This window comes from Lepus europaeus, chromosome 7, assembly GCF_033115175.1.
Source record: "Lepus europaeus isolate LE1 chromosome 7, mLepTim1.pri, whole genome shotgun sequence".
Taxonomy (NCBI): Eukaryota; Metazoa; Chordata; class Mammalia; order Lagomorpha; family Leporidae; genus Lepus; species Lepus europaeus.
In genome coordinates this window covers 15,735,419-15,759,318 of record NC_084833.1, presented here as the reverse complement: position 1 = coordinate 15,759,318, position 23,900 = coordinate 15,735,419, and the positions used below count along the sequence as shown (strand labels likewise).

The 23,900-nt window shown below is 34.1% G+C and overlaps 2 protein-coding genes across 2 annotated transcripts; both read right to left on the bottom strand.

Annotated features, from left to right (window-relative positions):
- Window positions 1-2,957: 2,957 nt before the first annotated feature.
- Window positions 2,958-3,890, bottom strand: LOC133763655 (olfactory receptor 5W2-like). The gene has a single exon (XM_062197453.1). The coding sequence runs from the start codon at window positions 3,888-3,890 to the stop codon at window positions 2,958-2,960; it is 933 nt and encodes a 310-aa protein (XP_062053437.1).
- An 11,200-nt stretch (window positions 3,891-15,090) lies between these two features.
- LOC133764278 (olfactory receptor 10AG1-like) lies at window positions 15,091-16,041 on the bottom strand. The gene has a single exon (XM_062197950.1). It carries the CDS (start codon window positions 16,033-16,035, stop codon window positions 15,091-15,093), a length of 945 nt encoding a protein of 314 aa, XP_062053934.1. The 5' UTR covers window positions 16,036-16,041.
- Window positions 16,042-23,900: the final 7,859 nt, after the last annotated feature.

Below are 23,900 nucleotides of genomic sequence, written 5' to 3'. Positions count from 1 at the left end.
ATCTGTACAGCTATATTAATGATACAAACTGAATGATCAAATTCAACTCCCACAGGGTTTTGGGTTTTCGTGGAGAGTGATGCTCCTAAACAATTGAAAAAATAATGTCTTCAGGAAAATTTTATTCATTAGGAAATAATCACGTGTAAAAACAGTAAACAGACTGAGGTTTTGTGGTGCTCCAGTGACTTGCAACACAATTATAGTAAGTAGTTGACAGCCACCTAGGAAATTGCCTTCTTCAGAAAATAACAATTTGCCTGCATCCTGGAATATTTTGAAAAGTTTGTTGCATGATACTGATATTAAATCATAATAAGTGCTGTAAGAAGGACTTGATATGCCTGTGGATTAATAAAGATATTTTTGTCCTACAACCAAGGTAGTGCTTCCAGTAATGCAACAATTAATTATGTACTTATATAGTCCATAAAATTTGTGCAGGATATTAATTCATTTTACAAACATATTTTCAACACTTACTGGATACAAGAAACCACTAGATTTAAAAATAAAACAATCATACCTGGCTTAAAAGTTGAAAGTCAATTTATTTTTAGAAAACCTATTTAGAGTATAATGTATGTACAAGAAATGATCCATTAAAATATATCTTGTCAATATAATTTGAGGAATAGAGACATCTCTTCACTGAGAACCAGATTAGAAAAAATCATTACTAAATCAGCAAACTATGGACCATAAATTTTTTTTGTTAGAACTCTGAGCACTGTTTTATTAATGTCTTAACTATGACTGCTTCTGCGACAAAAAAGGGAAAACCTGAGTGATTGTGAGAGCTCATATGAACTGAAAACCCTGAAGTATATACTATAAAATCTCAAAGGGGAAGTTTGCAACTCCTGATATAATATATGGATTGCTTACCATTTTATGCTATTAAAATAATTCAGCGGTGAATAACTTTCTATGTCGTTATGTGGATATAGTCATTCATCTTCGGTATTCATGGAGGGATGGGGTCTTTGGCATTTAAATGTACAGCTGTATAGGTTATCATCACACAGTTTTACAAAGCAACCATTGTCTAAGTGCGTCATAATACTGTACTAAGGCTTTAATTTTAATTATTTCCACATGAATAGTGGTGTTTATCCACCTCCAATAAAGTCTCTGAAATTTTGATTTTGAATATGACTCAAGTTAAAAGGACCATGTTTCAGTGTTTGACCTAATGTAATTCCTATTTTCAAACATACATCATTGTTACTATTTCAAGTCAAGATAGCCCAAAGATGTTAGCTCAGTTCTTTTGTATGAGGTTGAAGTGACCCAATCATTTTTTTTTTCTTTTCAAAATGTTTCAATAATGTAAGCACATTCCCAAAGAAATATAACCAGGGTTTATAGGTTCAGAAAGCACTAGCTGGAAATGACTTTAGAAATAGTCTATGTTACTTCCATCTTTTTCAGAGGAGGACATGCATTCTATAAGGGAAGATTCCCTTGTTAAATACCACTGTAATTTAGAGTAACATTGGTTAAAGTGTTCATAGTAGGCTCTAGAGTATGAGAGAGAAGGATGTCCGGGGAGATTAAAAGTTGCTGCATCTGACTTTAACACAGGACAAAATTGCTACTTACTGGTTCATTTGAACATTAATACTGTTCTATTATAGCCAAAGTATTTACTACCAGCATGGATCTACTTGCTGTATTATTATAATAAATGTAATAAATATACATTGTCTTCTGTTAAGGGAGTTAAGAGGCAAGTGCAAAGGAAGGATTCAAGATACCGGATAGTGACTGTAATTTAGCTCATTATAAGCAGTCTCTGACAATATTGTAGAAAGACAGTAATTTTTATCATATCATCATTGGATATGTGAAAAGAAGGTGGTTTAGAGATAGGAGATATGAGGGTCATAAAAGATTCATGGCACGGTTGCTTGGGGCACGCACAATTCTCACACCGGAGTACTGGAGTTGGAGTTCCATCCTGTGATTACAGCTTCCTGATAACACTCCCTGGGGGTGGCAGTGGATGACGGATCAAATGGTGAGTGCAACTGAAATGTGGGAGATCCAAAAGAAGTTTTATCCTCCTGGCTGTAGCCTGACCTAGCCTAAGCTATTGCAGGTAATGGAGAAGTGAACCACTGGATGGAAGATTTTCACCCCCGTCTCTGTAAATGAAGCTCAATAAATAATTTTGAAAGTTCATGGCAAATAGGTCTAAAATGTTAGCTTAGTTTGGTACAAATAGTTTATGAAATGTGCACTGGAGGGGTCCTCATTCATGGAAAATGTGTGTCAAGAAAAATCTATGATGTAGTTCAAAATCTTTTAACCAAACAAAGCTTATCTACTAATTCCACTTTCCCCATGAACATTCTAAGTACCCTCATAGCAAAGGAAAATAATCAGCATTTAAATAGGCAGGCTAATATAGATAAAGAGTTTGATGTTGTGTTGTCCATTTCTGTAGAACCATAGATAGAACAGGCATTATAAGCTGTTTACCCAATGTTTTATTTATTTTAATATTGTAAATTTACTAGAAATACTACAAATAATTTGTCATTAAATATCAGACATTCAGGGAGTTTAAATCAATGCATTCTATGAAACTACAAAGAATCTACATGTTAAAATATGCAATTAAAGAAACTTAATAAATCTAAGGATACCTGAAATAATGTCTGAGTGAGAAGACAATAAATTTTTGGCACATTTGAGATTTAAGGATATTTTCCACAGTGTTTTCTCCAAATATTAATTAAAAACACATATCTAAACATGACATGTTTGGGGAACTGCAATATTTCCTGATCAATAGTTTTATTTGGAGAAGTGTAATATTTCCTATCATCAGTTTTTAAAAAGTTCTCATTTTATTAAACTATTTGTCACAATTTCATTTCTTGTGTACCATGCAATATAAATTTTACAAAGGAACAACTATGAGTTATATGTAAATAGAACCTAAGTATTCAAGAACACATTTTATTTTTCAGTTTCTCTAGGGCCTCTTTCACATCCTTGTTCCGCAGGCTGTAAATCAGAGGGTTCAACATGGGAATCACTAGGGTGTAAAACAGTGAGGTCATCTTGTCCTCATCTAGAGAGTAGGAAGAACTTGGCCTGAAGTACATGAAGAGCATGGTGCCCTGGAAAATGGCAACTGCAGTTAAGTGGGAGGTGCAGGTGGAGAAAGCTTTGAACCTCCCCTCAGCAGAGTGGATCTTTAAAACGGATGAGATGATGTAACAATAAGAGACAAGAACTCCCGAAATGGTACTCAGTTCAATAAAACCAAAAATGGTGAATAATACCAGCTCATTGACTTGAATGTCAGAACAGGAAAGGAGGAACAGTGGAGGCAAGTCACAGAAGAAATGATTAATCTCATTAGACCCACAGAAGCATAAGCGGAATGTTAATGATGTATGTATCAATGCATCCGCCATTCCCACCAGGTAAACCCCAGCCATGAGCAGGGAGCACATCCTGCTGGACATGTTGACTGTGTAGAGCAAGGGGTTGCTGATGGCCTTGTAGCGATCAAAGGCCATCACTGCCAGCAGCAGACACTCAGAGTCTGCAAAGATACAGAAGATCAGGAACTGCAGAGCACAGCCATAGAAGGGAATGGACTTGTCTGTGGCAAATATGTCGACCAGCATCCTGGGCCCAATTGCAGTGGAGTAGCAGAGGTCACAGAAGGAAAGGTGGCTGAGGAAAAAGTACATTGGGGTGTGCAGCCGGGAATCCAGTCTAATTAAGATGATCATTCCAAGATTTACCAGGATATTAATGAGATACACAAGCAGAAACACACTGAAAAGAATCAGTTTGGTATCAGTGTTAGTAGTGATTCCCAGGAAAATGAATTCATTCAAGGAGGAACAGTTTCCTCTGTCCATATCTCTTTATTCCTATTTAACTTTTGATGAAATGATAAAACAATTACAGGTAGATGTTTAATTCTTCTATGCATCTGTAAAATATCAGTAAGAAAACACCATGTGTATTTGCAATTTTGATTTTAGTTCTCAGCAAAATAACCTGACATGTGTTACTCTGCAAAGAGGCAGTATAGTTGATAATGATAAAGAAATTTAAGCTAGCTAGTTGGAAATTTTATTGAAATCTAGATACCATTCATTAATTTGAAAGTTTCTACAAATTTATTTACTTCTCTTCACTTTATCTTTCATATCACAGGGAGTGCACTCATATAGTTAATGTATCACTATTTCATTAATCAGACATTATGCAAGAAAAAATTATACAGTCACACTATAAGTAACAGAACTACACATTTCTTATGCTTGTGAGATTTACAATAACAAGAAAGTAACTACAATCATTATGTTTTCCAAATATTTGAAAAAAAATTTATTATTGCATTAATTCTAAATAAAATCAATATGTCATTGTTTGATGATAAGGAGAATTACTATGTTATTATGCATTGTTTCTGGTCTATGCTGTCTTTATTATTTAATAAGATATAAAATATATATTATTAACTTATAATATATATTATTATTGATTTATCATGTGCTCATTACCATTTACATCAGAAATCTGGTACCGAAGGATGAGTCTCCTCTTAATTCAAAGTGAAGTGCTAAAAAGTAGACTCATCACTATTTAACAGGAATATTTGACTTTTAAAGAGTTTATTTGTTTGAGAGGCAGAGAAAAAGAAAGAGATAGACAGAGAAGATAAGCACAAAGAACTCACATTCACTGGGTCACTCCCTAAATGCCCACACAACAGTTGGGGCTGGGTTGAGGATAAAGCCAGGCACAGGTAACTCAGTCCAGGTTTCCATGCGGGTGGCAGACGTCCAAAAATCTGAGTTATTGCTATTATTTCCCACAGTCTATATTAGCAAGACGCTGGAGTCAAAATTGGGTACTGAACCCAGGTACTCCAATGTGGACATGTGTGACTTAATCACTTGGATAACTACCTGCTCTCTGCATTGGATTTTGGATGAACTTTTATATAAAAACATGTAAATGTAGTAAGTGTCAACACATAGTATTGAGATTCATGGACTTTTCTTCTTGGTATCTGTGTATCTATCTATGTGGCATATATTTGTGTGTGTGAATGCATATTGGTCTAGGGGAATTAGAATGTGGACGATGAATATGTGCTGGATTCTTTAGGTTTAAATATACATAGCATGAGGTTCATGTACATCTGAATTTTTTTCACATATTGTTAATTTTCAATTAACACAAAAAACCTTAAATTCACACATATCCTAGCTCAATGAAAAAATGAATAAAAAATCTATCATTAATCTAGATTAAAATAAAATCATTAAAATATAATTTTAGACACTAATAATTTCCACTAGAGTCCTTTATTTATGATAATAAAATATTATTTCCGGTCAACAGCTTTCAAATTGTGTTGAACTAGGTAAAGTGGAGTAAAATGATTAATTAACAAATAACTCATATTTTTTCAGAAAAATAGGGTGTTTTTAATTTGTTTCCTTGTATTTGAAAATTCAGGAACTTACCTGAGATGCTCAGGTCGTTGGTACCTGAACACAAAGCAGATAGAATTTTATTTTCCAGAGTAGCACTGGGGATTTAATTCTCTGGAGCTACTTCCCTCAGGTATTGGTTTGTGTGATAATCTGATTAATTATTTTTTTTGTTTCTGTATTTTCCCTCATGACTATGTCAAAACTTCTTGAAAAGTTTGAACTTTAATTCTTCATTGCTGTAATGAATTTGATCAGGATGAAAAGTGAAAATTAATCTGCTAAAACTGAAAATTAATCTGCTATATGTGTATATATATATATATACATTTTTGTACTATGAAGTAGAACATCTTTGCCTGTAAAATAGAATCTACTGAAACTCAGATATACCCCATACAATCATTTCCAACTCCTTTCTAGTATTAATTTTTCTTCCATTTTGAAGCAATATCCACATTATCTCCATGAAATTATGTCTGGTTTTCAGTGGCGTATTTATTGAGACTTACTCCATATACTATAAATGCACACTTTTAAAGCAAATGCTTCTTTGTTTTTTAGTATTCATATATTCACAGCCTTTTACAGACTTTTCCCATACCTACTTCCAGAACATTTTTCATCTCAACACATCAAATATAAATAACATCATAGAATATCTGACTTTTCATCTTAGTCTTCTTTATCTTAGTATAATGTTTTCAAGATTCATTCAACAGCTGATGAATATCTGGGTTATTTCTGAGTTTGGGATGATATATACAATAATTCTGTGAACATTTATATCCATGGAATCTTTAAATGCTAACTTCTTCACCAAGCACTGTATTATTGCTTGACTATGTCAGATTGTCTACACTCAGTAGATTCTTTGTAGTTCTGTATAATATTTATGCAAGAATTTCTATTCTACAATTAGCTGTTAGGAATGAGATTTGTGGATTTGAAAAAAAAAAACAACTTCCTAAGGTCCTTAATAAAATAATTAACAAAGATAATTGCATACTAATTATTTGTTAACTACTTTAAGCTACAAAATGTAAGTAACAACAAAGAACTGAAATGCCTTGATGTAGGAATTATTTCTATTTAGATGGGGCATAAGTATGAGGTTGATTTTTAAGGATAACACATGGATAATGATTTGTTTTTCTTAAGATAGATATCTGCAAGCTAAACTGGTCATAGCATCTTCAGGGTCTTTAGTAAACTGGCACAGATGAATCAAAGTTTTATCTATGTAAATGCTACTCCAGGCTCCTGGCTTCAGATCAGGGCGGTGCACCGGCTGCAGCACGCTGGCCGCAGTGGCCATTGGAGGGTGACCCAATGGAAAAGGAAGACCTTTCTCTCTGTCTGTCTCTCTCTTTGTCCACTCTGCCAGTCAAAAAAAAAAAAAAAAAAAAAAGAAAGAAAGAAAGAAAAAAGAAAAAAAAATGCTACTCCAAATAACTCATTGGTAGTTCTTTTTAATCTTGAAAAACCACTGGCACAATTTAATTCTAAATGTTCTCTTACTTGGAAATTGTTATTTTTTTTAAGTCGTATAAATTAGGTAATGTAGTTAGTGAACGTGAAAAGATAGTGGTGTAGCAAAGATGTTCATATGTAACTTGATGTTCACCCTACTGTTGTATGTGATCATCTATTACCAAGAATAATTATTCTTTGGCTAAATAAATCTGAAATGTAACAGCATTAGAGTGTATAAAAGTGCATGCGTAGTTATGAATATTTGGATTCTTATATGAAGCATCATGGGGGAGTATTGTGGCACAGCTGATTAATATGATGTTTAAAATGCCTACATCCAACATCAGAGTACTGGTTTGAGTCCTGGCTATCCTGGCTTCCCATCAAGGTCCTTGCTAATATGCTAGAACATAGCAGAACATGGCCCAAGTAGGGTTCCTACCTCCCATACAAAAGACCTGAAGGAATTCCTGGTTAATTGCTTTGACCTGGCCCAGTCTTGATTGTTGTAGACATTTAAGGAGTGAAACATTATGAAAGACCCCCCCTCCTCGATCTCTGCCTTATAATTAAACAAATAAATAAATAAATGAGAGAGAAAGTGAGAGAGATTGTAAGAAACCCCAAGGTAAGGGTCTTAGGGGAATTTATACAGACATAAAAACTGATTTGGGTTATATCCATTGGATTTTTACAATAAACATTCCATTAATTTAAACATACTTTTACACATGGTATCTCCAGGTTGCAGCTTACAAATACCCACTATCATAGAATAATAATTATGTATTGCAAAACTGTTACTGTAACACATTTTGTAAGAATACACATCTTCTAATTTCATTCTTCAAATACATGTTCTTTGTGTCATGGTTCACTGTTGTATGGGTATTGATGAGGACATAAAGAAAATTGTTTGACATATTAATATCTACTCTGTTTCTGATATACCAGAGAAAGATTTTCCATATTTTTATAGTCTCTCATATAAGCAACAAGAGATCCAGGAAACAACAATCTTTTGCCTAAATCTTTCAAAAAGCTACTTAGAAAGTTACCACATTATTTTACAATATATCAGGGATAGAAAATCACTAACTTCTTAAACTTCACCTCAACAAATTTATTTGATTTTGTATTATTTCCTTTCCCAGTGCATTGCCTCTTTCTGTCTTATTTTCCAAAAGATATTATAGTTAATGTGAAACATATTTTTTGAGATTAAATGCAAATAACATTACATGATAGTGTTATTTTTTTCTTTAAAAACAGTGCCTGCACTCAAAGTGAATTATAGTCCAAATAAATAAAGACCTAAAGATAACATCAATCCCATTTCTTGGGAGCCCTGATGTATGGATGACAAGCAGGAGCCTATCATGATGAATGATGGCAGATTCAAACGGATTGCCAAATTTGCTAGCATTTTTCCATTTCTGAACAATTTTTATACCATCCTCAAGGCAGTGTACTGGAGCAACCATGCCATCTGAATTCGTATTTTTACCAACATGGAACTATTAGCTTTTGAAATTGGCAAGGATGTATTTGATTTATTCTGCAGCCCTGTCATAAACGGTTTTACTCCTTTTGGTCTCTGCTCTTCAAGTTGACCTTGATTGATTTCTCTTTGGTATACTTCTTGTAGGTTTCTTTTGTGAAACTGGTTTCCTGCAAGTGATATCTCATGAAAGTATCAATGCCAGTGATTATTGTACTTTCAGTATCTTCATCCCTGGAGCATGTACTGGAAGCACTTCCACTAGTGAGCAGCAAAACATCAGTTACCTCTGTCCTACGGACCATCTTCCACCCACTTCAATGCACAGACTGCTTGTGATTTCCCAGATCCAGTAAATGTCAGAGAACCTCTCAGTGTGGCTGATGAGGTCCCTGTATCTAATTATGATGGCTATGGAAGGAGATGATGGCATAGCCAGCTTAACAGGAGCCCAAGTTCAGAACTCATGGGTAGAGGTGACCTGTTGGAAAAAGAGTTAATGTGAATTATTCTGTAACAACTCTCAATTACTTTAAATCGGCCTAATACTATTTTCAGCACTTCATTGCATTAACTCAGTTAACTATTTAACAATCAATGATGCTGGTACAGTTTCTCCCATTTTAGATGTAACTTAACTGTAGGAAATGTGACACTGTTTATCCAGGTACTGACTTAATATATGAACTAGAGCTAACTGGCTTCTTCCCTTATCTAGTAATCTAAGTTCATAAATGAGAAATTATATATATATATATAAACACATGCAGAAATGCACCCATCCAAACCAAATTTTCTGAAATATTTACTATATTCTTTAACTGATAGCTTGATACAGCTATTCTACCATAAACTCCTACTAAGTCATTATTAAACAGGAGTTTCACTATTACTTATAGCAATTTAGAAAACTTTTTAAATATTTTCTTATTTCGTGGGCTTATGTAATACTTTTTTCTATTTAACAGAAGAGATTTGTTCTGCGAGGAAATTGATCAGCATTTTGGGAACAATGAGTGCAGAATAACAAAAATCTACAATTGGCAGCTTGTTGAGCAAAAAATATATGTGAGTCTGAAAGTGAGGCTCTGTCCTACTTGGACAGAAATCTAGTGCTCCATAAGTAATTTCATACCTTATAATGTCATAAATATGAGTGAAATGACCACCTGCTCTACGGGGCATGCTGAAATCCCGATACAGTAAATTCAGTTACTAAGGTAGAGTTTCTGCATATACACTCCATTTCTGCATTGTTTTCCTTTTGCAGAATTCTAACAGTGTGAAATGTTACTTTGTTGGAAAGAGTGACTGATTAGGTATACTTAGAAGGCTATTCTGTGCTTTGAATAAATATGTGAACTAAGGAGGATCCAAATAAAGAAATCAGGGTCGAATTTGCTCCAGTTGTACACTAAGATGTAATTCAGATTTCGGTAGTCATTACATTCTATTATGTTTTAATTTATTTATTTGAATAATGGTTGTTGATTCTACAGGGCAATTTACTCTCTGTGTGCACGAGTCAATGCATGTATGCTAGTGTGGTGACGTAGTAGGATAAGCCTCTGCCTGTGGTGCTGGCATCCCCAATGAGCTCTGGTTCAAGACATGGCTGCTCCACTTCCAGTCCAGCTCCCTGCTGACATGCCTGGGAAAGCACTGGAAGATTGCCCAAGTGCTTGGGCCTCTGAACGCACATGGGAGACCTGGATGAAGTTCTTAGCTACTGGCTTTGGCCTGGCCCAGCCCTGGCAGTTATGGTCATTGGGGAATAAAGCAGTTTATTGAAGACCTCTCTCTCTCTCTCTGTCTCTGCTGCTCTTTGTTTCTAGCTCTACCTTTCAAATAAATAAATAATTCATAAAAAAAAGAATCAATGTGTGATTTTGCTTATCTTTTTTGTATACCAACTATAATACCATGTCTTGTACACAGGACTAAAGGAACTGATAAATGATCAGACTAATGATGGCATATGCAAAGGATGTGTGTGTTATTAAAAATAAATTGATTTATAGACGAGTGTTAGAATGAGAAAGAATTTTTTTTTCTCCCCAGGATTTCATAATTAGTAGTGTTATTTCCCTATTGACATTTGATTCAGTGATGTAATAAAACACACTATAACTAGTTATTCTTTTAAAAATACATAAAGTAGCAGTAATATTAGTGAATGAAAGTAGATGTCAGAAAATATCAGCTGTAAATACAACTTCGATAGCAAAGACTTCAGGGTTACTTTGTAAAACTTGTCAAGAAATCAAAACTGGTATGCTAAATGAATAATCAATTTGTCCCTATATTTTTGGTCTCTATCATAATATTAATATTTAATAAATTATCAAAAATTCTTATTTGGAAACCAAATAATATACACAAAATTTTAATTATAACATTTTAACTTAATGAAATTACACCACTAATTATATATTATGAGCAAAAGCAATTAACTGAAATTTTTTATTTAATTATTTAAATGATACCCAATATTGCGTACATTTGTGAAATATATTGAAATGCCTAAACATGTTCCAAATGTTCAAATTAGGTAAACATCTCTATGTCCTAGAATAGTAATCATTTATTTATGGTAACAGAATCTAAAACCTTGTCTTCTAGCCATATATTTTTAGAAAAAATATGTGGTATATTCTCATTATGTATTTTTACCCTACAGTGCAGCAAAGCACCAGAACTTCTTTCTTCTGTGACTTTATGAAATTTTGTAATTCCTTTCTCTGTCCTTTCCTTTCCCCTACGTTTCCAGCCTTTGGTAACCACCATTCCAGTCCCAACTACCATGAAGGCAGCTTATTATTATTATTATTATTATTATTATTTTACAGGCAGAGTGGACAGTGAGAGAGAGATACAGAGAGAAAGGTCTTCCTTTGCTGTTGGTTCACCCTCCAATGGCCGCCACGGCCGGTGCGCTGCGGCTGGCGCACCGCGCTGATCCAAAACCAGGAGCCAGGTGCTTCTCCTGGTCTCCCCTGGGGTGCAGGGCCCAAGGACCTGGGCCATCCTCCACTGCACTCCCAGGCCACAGCAGAGAGCTGGCCTGGAAGGGGGGCAACCGGGACAGAATCCGGCGCCCCGACCGGGACTAGAACCCGGTGTGCTGGCACCGCAAGGCAGAGGATTAGCCTAGTGAGCCGCGGTGGCAACTTACTTTAAAAAAATAATTATTTATTTATTTGAAAGTTAGAATCACAGAGGCGGGGGGTAAACAAGAGGAAGTGATACACCATTGGTTCACTTCCCACATGGCCCCAGTGACCAGGTTTGAATCAGGCTGAAGCCAGGAGCCAGAAGCCTCACCCAGGTCTCCCATGTGGGAACAGAGGTTCAAGCACTTGGGCCATCTTCTAGCACTTTTGTCACTAGGGAGCTGGATCAGAAGAGGAGCAGCCAGGACAAGAAGTGGCACCCATAAGAGATTTGGGTGTCACAGACAGCACCTTTACCCACTATGCCACAATGCTGGCCCTGAATCAACATTACATAGATTGCACTTATGAATGGCATTATTGGGTACTTGTTTTACTTTACCTGGCTTATTTCATTTAATATAATGATCACAAATTCCATCCATATGTGGCCAATAGCAAGATTTCACTTTGTTTATGACTGAATGGTTGTTCTTTCAGAATATGAATAAGTACCATGTTTTCTTTATCTATTCATCAACTGGAAGATCCTTAGGTCTTTTTCTATTATTATTATTAACAGTGCTGCAATAAATATGTTTCAGTCATTTCTAATAGATTTATTTTATTTCCTTTGGATGAACATGGATACTTAAAAAAGAAATGGAAATTGAATTAAAAGATAAATTTTTATATTCAGAAAATTGAAACCCATGCATAGTTTTTCATTAATACACATTTCCCATGAACTATTTTAAAATTAGTAGATGCATTTATTTTTTGCTAGTATAGGTCAGGATGTCAAGTTTGAGACTCATGTAAATCCTGTGGCAAAATACTTCCAAGAATAGAAGGAATTTGGATTTTCTTCAAAATATGTGAAATTTGATTTTGAATTATAGACTTGGTAATCTATACAAGAAATAATTAACAAAAACATCCATTAGATATGCTAGAATTGCCATAGAGGCCAGGAAAAGAATTACAAAATTTATTGGTCTCTCTCTCATGTAATAAACATTATGGCACTGACAAGTTAACTACTTTATCTGGTTTATTAAATTATTAATTATTTCATTTAATTATTACAATCTGATATTTGATAATGTGAGGGCATATCATGTGCTCAAAGTGCAAGCTGAATGGAAAAATGCAATTTATAGAAGGAGTGACTTATTGAATGGATATAGTGATTTGTTGATAATTAGAGCACAGAGAATATGGCTCATGTGATTAGACTGGGCTCACCTGAATAACCTTCCTACCTCAAACACTAAAACCTTAAGTACATTTGTAAAATTCCATTTGTCAAATAATATAGCACATTCACGGTTCTTAGGAATTAGGATGCACATATCTTTGCGGGATAGATGCTGTGTTAATCACAATTTCTCAATGAATCAGGATGAGTAATTTATTTGTTCTTCATTTGATTGGATCCATAACTGATGAATTATTCACCTGTATTTGGCTCTACATTCCACAATAGAGTTGTTTAAACCACTAAGGATTCAAATTCTATTGGATTAATGCTATTTTATGAGTTTTAGATATTAATTTAAAATATTTTTTACTAAGGAACTAGCACACATTTGAAAACTAAATACATTAGGCTAATGAAATTTCAATGTGTAGAGAAGTAGATTTCCTTTTTCTGGAAATCTGTATTGTGCATTTTCCAAAAATAGCACTGTAATGAGTTTCTCTATGAATTTAAATATATAACAAACAGAATTAGTGATTCTTCCAAGAACTGTACCTAAATACAGGCAACACTTTTTCCTGAATAATTCTTTTCCATTTTTTTCATTCTATGTTCATAGTTAAGCCTTATCATAATTCAATGTGTTAATATGAAATAGTACTTAATCACCATTTTGTAAATGCTTTGAGAAAAGTAGTTAAATGACATTTAAATGCTTAACACTTTCATGAACTGGATAATAAAAAATTTGAATTCCTGGGTATTTGAATTCCTAGGACACTGCTGTCCCCATTATTTTGTGATTCCTTCTTTATTATATTTTAGAAAACATTACTGCAAAATTTCTGGCACAATCATTATCTTTATCATCACTATTCTCCTCATACTAGCCATTATCATACAGTATACATCAAATTTTTGAAACATGAAAGCTTAAATAAGAACATTTATATTATATATTTTAATAAAATACAAAACAAATAAAAGTAACATGTTATGTTATATGGTAGATGATATAAAGGTTTATGAAGGAGAAACACAACTATGAACAGAACAAAATCCAACATTGTCTTGTATACACATGTACATTAATAACTTTAGCTAGGAAATGGCATAATTGGCAGAGGAGATAAAACAGCTCTTAAAACTAGTTACCTATTTGGAATTAGACCAATGAGCATTAATGATGCACTGGTTGATTGTTTCCTTGATAATGGCAGTTCGAAGACACAAATTCAAGTAATGCTGAAAGGGTTAAAACCTGACAGATTATGGAAAATAATGTAAATGCAACTGTGTTGAATTTAGGTAATTGTGGAAATAACTTGTGGCACTTTCCTTAAATTTTTTAAATAAAATGTATTGTGGAGAATATTATCCAAATAGTTGTAAAAGACATGATGATAATTGTACAAAGGGTGGGAACGCTAAATGGAATTTTATGGTTATAGAGTTTTTTTGCATTTTCCAGGAAGTAGTACAGTAGTAATCACAGTAAATAGACAATGTTTAATGATGCATCTAAACTGATGGATATATACTCTGGAAAATATGAATTGATATAGAATAACTATTTTGAGTATAGCTGAGAAAGTTGAAATAATTCAAAATTACTCTGGGACCATAACAGCAATAACGGTATCAATTTATAGAAAGTAAAATAGTAAAACACAGATAGAAATGTTGACTTGTATCAATTGTTTTTACAGAAGTCATACGGAAGAGGACTAATTACATATAATATTTTCTTTGTGTAGGGTACTTTCAAATCAGTGCATAACTGGTTAAACAATCACAATCCAATGTTGCTGACATAAGATCTTGAGGTTGTTCTTAGTCTAACATATGGCATGCCAAAATTCATTCATATACTCATTAACCTAATCATTCACTCAATTAACATCCAATATTGAAACTATTGAGAAATGCATATGTGATAAAATCAAATACCAATAAATACACGCTTTCTGATTTAGGAAATTACTTAGGTAAATGACCTTTCGATATATCTAAAACACAAACAGCATATTAAATTCAACTCATAATTTTCATGTAGAATATGTGATGTGTATTTTGCTTTATTTTGAGAAAAGATTATTCTTTAGGCATGGAGCATTGAAGGCAAGAAAATTTGTTTACTGTGTATTCATGTAATTTTCAGGCTAGTATTCAAAGCAATAAAAATACAATAACCAGGGAATGATTAATTTCTGAGAGGGAGAATGTAGAAAATAACTCTGACAAGAAGTCAGAAGAACCACAACTAAAGTCACAACTCTATCTTTTAGGTAACAATTTTCTCAGTGCTGCCATCACATCCTTATTCCTAAGGCTGTATATCATGGGATTAAACATGGGAGTCACGATGGTGTAGAAAAGAGAGAGTAGTTTGTCGGTTCCTGCAGAATGATTGGATTTTGGTCTTAAGTAAGTAATTGTACCAGATCCAAAGAATAGAACCACCACCAGCAGATGGGAGGAACACGTGGAGAAGGCCTTAGCTCTTCCTGTGGCTGTTGGCAGCCTCAGAATGGTGGAAATGATTTTGCTGTAAGAGGCAAGAATCAGCATAAAAGGGACTGCAGCGACCAACATAACTACTGCATAGACAGACACCTCATGCACAGAAGTGTCCCCACAGGCTAGCTTGAGAATGGGGGGTATGTCACAGAAGAAGTGGTTAATTAGGTTGGAGTTACAGAAATGCAGGGAGAATATTTGCCATGTTTGTCCTATCTGGACTGGGATTCCACTGACCCAGGAGCCAACTGCCAGCTGCACACACATCTTGTGGTTCATGACCAGAGGGTAGTGCAGAGGGTTACAAATGGCCACATAGCGGTCGTAGGACATTACAGCCAGGAGGAAGCACTCGGCAGTTCCAAACATGAGGAAGAAGCACATTTGGGTGGCACAGTCCAGCACAGAAATGCTTCTATCCTGAGTCCAAAGATTGAACAAAATCCTAGGGAGGGTGACAGACACATAACAGATTTCCAGTGAGGAAAAATTTTGTAGGAAAAAATACATGGGCTTCTGTAGTGCAATGTCAAGGCTCGTTATTATTATTATGAGGCTATTTCCAGTTAAGATAATCACATAAATGATGGAGAACACCGCAGAGAGTAACCCTTGAAGGTTTGGAAGGTCAGAAAATCCCAGGAGTACAAATTGCATCCCTATGGTAACATTATCTTCTGCATTTACTTCTTTGTATTTCATCTGTAGAAATGAATTAAGTGAAATATATTATTTCACTATCTCTGAACTTTGATTTCTTAGGTATAATCCAAGGTATCACACTCTCTGGTTTTTGCAATTCCCAATATTAAAATCTACAACCTCTATTTGCTCTAAAACTATAGTTTAGTGAAATTTATCATTACCAGATGCATTTATATGAAAAAATATTTTCATCTAAGAGATATAGTTCTTTGCTTATGATGATGAAATATAATAAATTTTGTTATTCACTTGAACACACCAAAACTCTAAATCTGAATTCATGTTCAAAATAGAAACAATTCCATTCTTTAAGTACCATTCTTTTGTCCTACCCACTCAAATATGATTCATATTATTATCCTTTCAAAATTCATTTTATAGAGCAATTGTTTTGAAGAGCTAATTTATTTTAGTAAGTGATAATAATCATGTGATATACCCAATGTCTTTTTCATTTCTAACATTCTGCATTTCTAGGTAATTTTTTTACTAAAAATACTAATTAACTAACAATAAAATGTTATGGGATATTTTTTAATCTTTAAAACTTGGTTTGCACCTCAGTGGAATGTTTCTGAAGTCAACAGTCATAATTTTATTCATATTTTACAATATGAAGACAAGCAATTCAAAAATGCTTTTCCTGTTCAGATATCCTCAAGGTGTAGGTAGGAGTCAGGCTTACATAAAATCTGTGATTAAAAATTAAATATAACTAGCATATGCACCTTTTAAAATTATGTATTTTTACATTTACAATTTTTAATAATTTTCCATGTTCATTTCACATGCATATATCATATATATATATATATATATACACACACACATACAAGTTTACTTGGAAGCAGCAACACTCATACAATTTTACTTTTATTTTGAAATTACATATCTCTTGTACCAATACAGAATAAGCAACATGTCATCCCTAAGATTTTCTTAAATTACTGATGTCTTCACTAACTATTGTTACTCTATTGGCTTCCCTGATTCTATTCACTCGTTTCCTGTGTGTTTGTGTGCTCGCGCATTCTTGGAAATGCATTAAAGTATGATTATTTATTTGTATTATGTTGTTTCCTGTCTCTAAACTTAGATAATAAGATTCTTTTGATAGTTTATGCATTTTCCATGCAATTTACTAACTTCTTTGGTAAATTAAAAATGGATCAAATTTACTGTTTCTTTGGGATTGTTCCCAAGGTATAGGAACAAGTTTCTAGCCAAACTGCAGTCCACAGCTTCTGTTGTATATTAAATATATCTTACTTATGTGCATGTGTGTCTGAGTGTATAATTGGGAAGGAGTTGGGAAGTGGGAGTATGTACAAATGATAGTATTTTAATTCAATCTTACCGGAACAGCATTGCATCTCATTATTTTTAGTATGTGCTGAATAACTTTTATGTTATATGTTAAGTAATTTGAATGTCAATGAAGGGGAGACATCTAAAACCATATTCTAATAATAGCAAGTGTTGATAGTAATTGAGCTGTCAGTTTCAAAAACAGATACAAAAGGGGTAGTAGAAACAGTGTACAGGAAATTTGGGCATCTTGAGGATTTTTTGTGATTGAGAAAAGAAATCTAAATGTAAACTTAAAATCTGTAATAATCCATAACAAATATTAAAGAATTTAAGATGTTACACAGTCTTCAATAATTAGACACATCTAGTCATGAACATCTGACTATGGCTATTGTAAAAGTGCTATAACTTAGTCTTTAAGATGGTCAGATGATATGATTTAAAGTGCACAAGAATATGCAGCAATATCCTTTCTTGATATGCCATCCTACAAAACATTGGTCAAAGTTTATTCACCTGTTTCTTTAAATTTAATTCAGTCTGCTTTAATACATGGACAAAAGTCAAATAATAAAAGGAGCCCCTTTGATACCAGTAGGATGGTTGGTTATTTAAAACGTGAATGTTTGGATGCTATTCTTAGACTTTATGCAAGTCATCCACTTAAAATACATACTTAATCATTTAATAAATGTTAAAATTTTAAATGCCAAGTATGGTGATCAGAGTTATGATAGTCTTTAATGCAAAGGTTCATTATTTTAAAATTACTTTGCATTTTGATCCATTTGATTTTAGAATAATTTAGCAAAGAATTGAATTGAATTAAGAAAAGATAAGAGCTATCAGAATCGGTTTTGAAATTTTAAGAAAATAAGAATAGAAGTCTATTTAAAATTTTTATTCAACAAGGTATATATTTTGATGCTAAAATACAGTTATATTTAAAAATACACTTGTGTTGGACAAAAGCATTTCATGTCTGTTTTGATTGAAGTTAAACATAATGCTTACCTTTATTGACTGAGTAAAAACGGAAAAACTGAGTATGATTTTTTGAGGTTTGGCAAATTTGCTTTATCTGAAACAGGCTAAACACTTACTCTATTAAGTCCTACTGTAAGAGCCAATAATGCTTTTTAAGTGCTAAAAAGTTTCTACCCTGGGGATCAACTCTCTTTTGTCATAATTTCTAATTGAACTAAATCATTCTTTCTGCCACTCAAGAAGTTTGGTACAACAATAAAAACATCTCTGGCTGAACTTTGTCTACCTCAGCACCAAGTAGGTGGCCCTGGCTTTCACAATCTCCAGGGAGAGTGGCACTGAACTCTCTGTGGACACTGATGCACACCCCAAATAGAAGCATATTTTCATTTCAAAGGCACATCTCTATCCCTATGAACTGCAGCACACTAGACCACTGTATCACTTATAGATGCTTCTGACATTGACTAAGACAAAAGAAATCACTGCACTCCTGGGCTCACCTAGAACAAAAGGCAAAGCAACAAGCCAAGTTATACACTTCATTCCAGCTAAACCATAAACTCCTTTGCAATAAAATCTCCATAAAGAAGAAGAAACTATTATGTCAATTGTGCAAATCTCAATTTAGGGGACACGAGTTATGAAAAAGCACCATAGTGTGACACCTCCAAGACAACACAGTATTTTTCTAGAATTAGATCCTGAGCTGAAATAAATCTATGAAATATCAGATACAGAAGTCAAATGAATGATTGTAATGAAGTTGAATGTGATTCAAGAGAATACAGTTAGATTAAGTAAATGAGGAAATTAATGAATGACAAGAATAAAAATATTACTAAGGAAAGAGAAATCATTAAGAAGAACCAAATGCAAATGTTGGAGATGAAATCTTCATTCAGTGAAATAAATACTATGATTGAGAGCTTTAACAGCATACCAGACTTACTAGAGGAAAGAATTATTGACCTTGAAGACAAGATATTTTAAATAACCCAACCAGAAAAAAAGATAAAAGAATCAAAAAGAATGAAGTCTACAGGACATATTGCATAGCATTAAAGGACTAAATGTTCTTATTCTAGGTATTCCTGAAGGAGAATAAAAGGAAAAAGGTGTTGAGAACTCAAAAAATGAAATAATAGTTGAAAATTTCCCAGGTCTTGAGAGAGACATAGACATCCACATACAAGAAATTCAAAGGATCCCAAGACGATTCAACCAAAAATGATCATTTCCAAGGCATATTGTACTCCAATTGCCAAAAATTAAGGGAAGGAAGAGAAACACAAAGACAGTAAAATAAAAATGTCAAGTTAATTGTAATGGAAAATCAATTAGATTAACCTAAGTCTTCTCAGCAGAAACCTTAAGGCCAGAAGAAAATGGGATGATACATTCATGGTCTTAAAAGAAAAAAAAAAAATAAACACAAAGCCAAAATTTCCAACCAAGAATATTATATATAGCAAAGCTAATCTTTAAACATGAAGGAGAAATAAACTATTTTCTAGATAAACAAAAACTGAGAGAATTCACCCTATGGAACCAGCCTAGCAAGAGATTATGAAGGGGGTCCTACATTAGAAGTAAACATTATGAGAATACATGACAACGCCAAATGCACTACCAGAGCAGGCATGAGAAGCAACCAGTTATCAAACTGTCAAGGTGTTAGTGCTTATCTATCAATACTAACTTTGAATGTAAATGGATTAAATTTCCCATTCCAAAGATTTAGGTTGGCTGAATGATGTTGTGGGGTCTTTGGGCATTGAAACTGGCTGGTAAGGTGTGTACGTTCCATTTTCAAGAATATGGGTCCAATATCTGGTTGCAAGTACTGACTCTGGCTTCCTGCTGAGGCAGCATTGATGCCTAGTAATTGGGGTTTTGCTTCCTACCTACGGGATCTATATTGGGTTTCCAGCCTCTGACTTCTGCCTATACCAGCTGTAGTAGTTGTAAGAATTTTTGGAAATAAGTGGAAGTTGATGGAAGGTATCTTTTCCTCTACCTGTTTCTTTCCATCTTTCTCTCCATCCCTAAATAAAATGTAAAATAAAATATAAGTAAATAAACAACTCTAAGAAAATTAAATAATCACATGTAGCTCCATTAAACTAGATCATTTTCTATGACTATACTAAAAAATCAGCTCAAAATGATCCAAGACTTAAATGTATACCTCTCAAACTATAATATTCTTTTTTTTACCTTCTATTTAATGAATATAAATTTCCAAAATACAGCTCATGGATTACAATGGCTTCTCCCCCCATAACTTCCCTCCCACCCGCAACCCTCCCCTTTCCCATTCCCTCTCCCCTTCCATTCACATCAAGATTCATTTTCAATTCTCTTTATATACAGAAGATCAGTTTAGTATATATTAAGTAAAAATTTCAACAGTTTGCACCCACATAGTAATACAAAGTGAAAAATACTGTTGGAGTACTAGTTATAGCATTAAATCACAATGTACAGCACATTAAAGACAGCGATCCTACATGATATTTTTAAAAAATTGATTAATTTTCTATGCAATGTCCAATTTAAAACCAAGTTTTTTTTTTCATTTTCAATTATCTTTATATACAGAAGATCGATTCAGTGTATACTAAGTAAAGATTTCATCAGTTTGCACCCACACAGAAACACAAAGTGTAAAAATACTGTTTCAGTACTAGTTATAGCATTACTTCACATTGGACAACACATTAAGGACAGATCCCACATGAGACGTAAGTACACAGTGACTCCTGTTGTTGACTTAACAATTTGAAACTATGATATTCTTAAAACCATACAAGTTCTTCATGACATTTTCTGGGCAAGAAAACTTGAAGTGACCCCAAAAATACACATACTACACAGTATGTTGTCTCTGATGTATACATCTGACAAGAGGTTAAAATCTAGAACTTGAGGGAATTCAATTCAACAGTAATAGTAATAGTAGTAACAATAATAAAATGACTAAAATAAGATGAGAGACACGAATAGATGTTTCTCAAAAGAACAGAAAAAAATTCCAACACGTATATGAGAAAAATGCTCAGTTGTACTAACCATCAGGAAACATAAATGAAAACTACAAGGAAAACTCAATTCACTTAAAAATGTGTGCTATAAAAAAGACATGATTCAATAAATGCTGGGTCAGATGTGAATTAAATGCTCATCAGTGGATGGATAAAAAAAAAGACATATTGTAGATTTTCATAGAAAACTATTCAGTTATAAAAAGAGGAAATACGACAGTTTCTGACAACTTGGAGGAGCCTGTAGACTATGTTAACTGAAATAAGCCAGACACAGAAAGACAGGTAGCGCATGGTCTACTTCAAATATAGAATCTTAAAATGTTGAACTCATATAAGTTGAAAACAAACTAGAGGTTTCCAGAGGTTGGGGAGAGTAGGCAGGTGCAGAAATGGAGAGTGAGTGGTCAATGGATACAACACAACATTTAGCAGAAGGAATAAGTTCAATTGTTCTACCATACTATGGTATAGTATGGTGCTTATAGTTGATAATAACACACTTTATATTTCAAAATGATATTAATGGGGGATTTTGTTGTTGGTTGAAGAATTGGTGGATTTTAAGGTTGTGTATATACTTATATACTGATTCCATAATTAAACAATATCTGCATTACCTAAAAACTTACATTGCATTCTACATATATGGTACAAATATACAACATATTTCCACATATATATGTACAATCATTATGTATGAATCAGAAATAAAATCAAGTAACTTTTTAAAGATTTTGTTTTATTTGAAAGAGTTACAGAGAGAGAGAAGAAGCGACAGAGAGAAAGAAAGAGAGAGAGAGAGAGAGATGTTTTCCATCCGCTGGTTCACTACCCAGTTGGCAACAATGGCCAAAGTTGCTCTGATCCGAAGCCAGGAGACAGGAGCCAGGAGCTTCTTCCAGGCCTTCCACGTGGGTTTAGGGGCCCAAGAACTTGGGCCATCTTCTACTGCTTTCCCAGGCCATAACAGATTGCTGGATTGGAAGTGGAGCAGCCGGGTGTCAAACCGGCACCCATATGGGATGCCGGCACTGCAGGCAGTGGCTTTAGCAGCTATATCACAGCTCTGGCCCCTGAAATAACTTAAAATACGGATATTATGGAGTAAAGTATAGTTTATGTGATTAAATTTATATTTTTATAAGTATCATCATGGTAACAGTAAAAACCTATAGATGATAAAAGATAAAAAAGTAATGCATCAAATCATATCACTAGAGAAAAATTATACAATCTCAAAGGAAGGAGGAAAGAAAAGAACAAAGAAAGAAAGGATCTACAAAACAACCAGAAAATAATTAACAAAGTGGTGATAGTAACATCCTACTCCTGAATGCCATCCAAGCATCCATGAAATCTATTATGGTTCAGTTTCATTACTTACCCTGAGTTTCTCATTGTCTTCTACTGTATGTGGAATGACTAGGAAAGTACAAGAATAGATTTCTATGTCCTCATTTGTGTGAAGCAACTAGTTTCCTTTGTTAACTAAAATCACGTGCACCGTGGTTGTTTCTTCTTTCTTGTTTCAACAACTGGGGAGCTCAAACTAATTGTAGGATAGTGGTTAGTGCCCACTTAAAATGTAAAATAATGACTTTTTCATTGGTGGAATCAATCCTTCTGTGTGCAAGAAATTTCAAAACATAACAGACTCAAACCTACAAGGACATGAATCAAAAATATTCAAGTGGATTATGGTACTAATATCATATGTAATATGCATCATATGCAATATGTAATCACATGTAATCATTACATGAGCCACTCTGACCTCCAGCTTATATTCACAGATTGGTTTATTCTGACTATAGGGGAAGAAGTGTTGAATTAGGTAAAGCTCTTGTCTTAAATATACACAAAACAATATGTGAATGCACACAATGTTCTGTGTTGTCACGTGTCTTTCAGGTGGCATAGTCACAGAGATTTCAGCAGGTCATTCTGTCATTTCAGACAGGATAGGTTGGGACTCACAAAATCAAGTTTCTTTCCACTTGACATATATCCATCTCCAGTGGGACTACATATGTTTCTCCAGCTCCAGTCCAATCAAAAGCAAAAAGTATCTAACCGTAACTACACAGCAAAGGGTCCCTTACTGTCAGAGTCATCCAACACAAATGACATGTGCGTTCTTGGCATGGTAATTGTGAGCCATGCTGCCATTTGAATGTGTCATGTTCAATAGAAGCAACAGTGCAATCGCAGAACACTAGGCCTCGTGCAAATAGAGCAGCTGTATGCCAAAGCGACGCCGACAGCATTGCATCTCCCAACCTGTAAAACCCATTGCCTAGCTCCCCTCATTGTACCAATTTGTGGAACCTCTTTGCACCATGGTGTCTGCCCTGTGCTCAAGCAAATAGGATCTGATAGAATTTGTCTAGGTTGCCTGTTGTCCTTTTGTCACTTTCCATTGAAAGGGGATTAAGAACCTGAGTCAAGGTCAATTGTATTATCAGATGTTTCTGAAAAATGAGGAAAGTTTAGCTATTTGTTCTTCATGGCCAC

Coding starts and splice junctions, on each gene's coding strand:
- LOC133764278 (XM_062197950.1), bottom strand. CDS start 16,035: ATGAAATACAAAGAAGTAAATGCAGAAGATAATGTTACCATAGGGATG.
- LOC133763655 (XM_062197453.1), bottom strand. CDS start 3,890: ATGGACAGAGGAAACTGTTCCTCCTTGAATGAATTCATTTTCCTGGGA.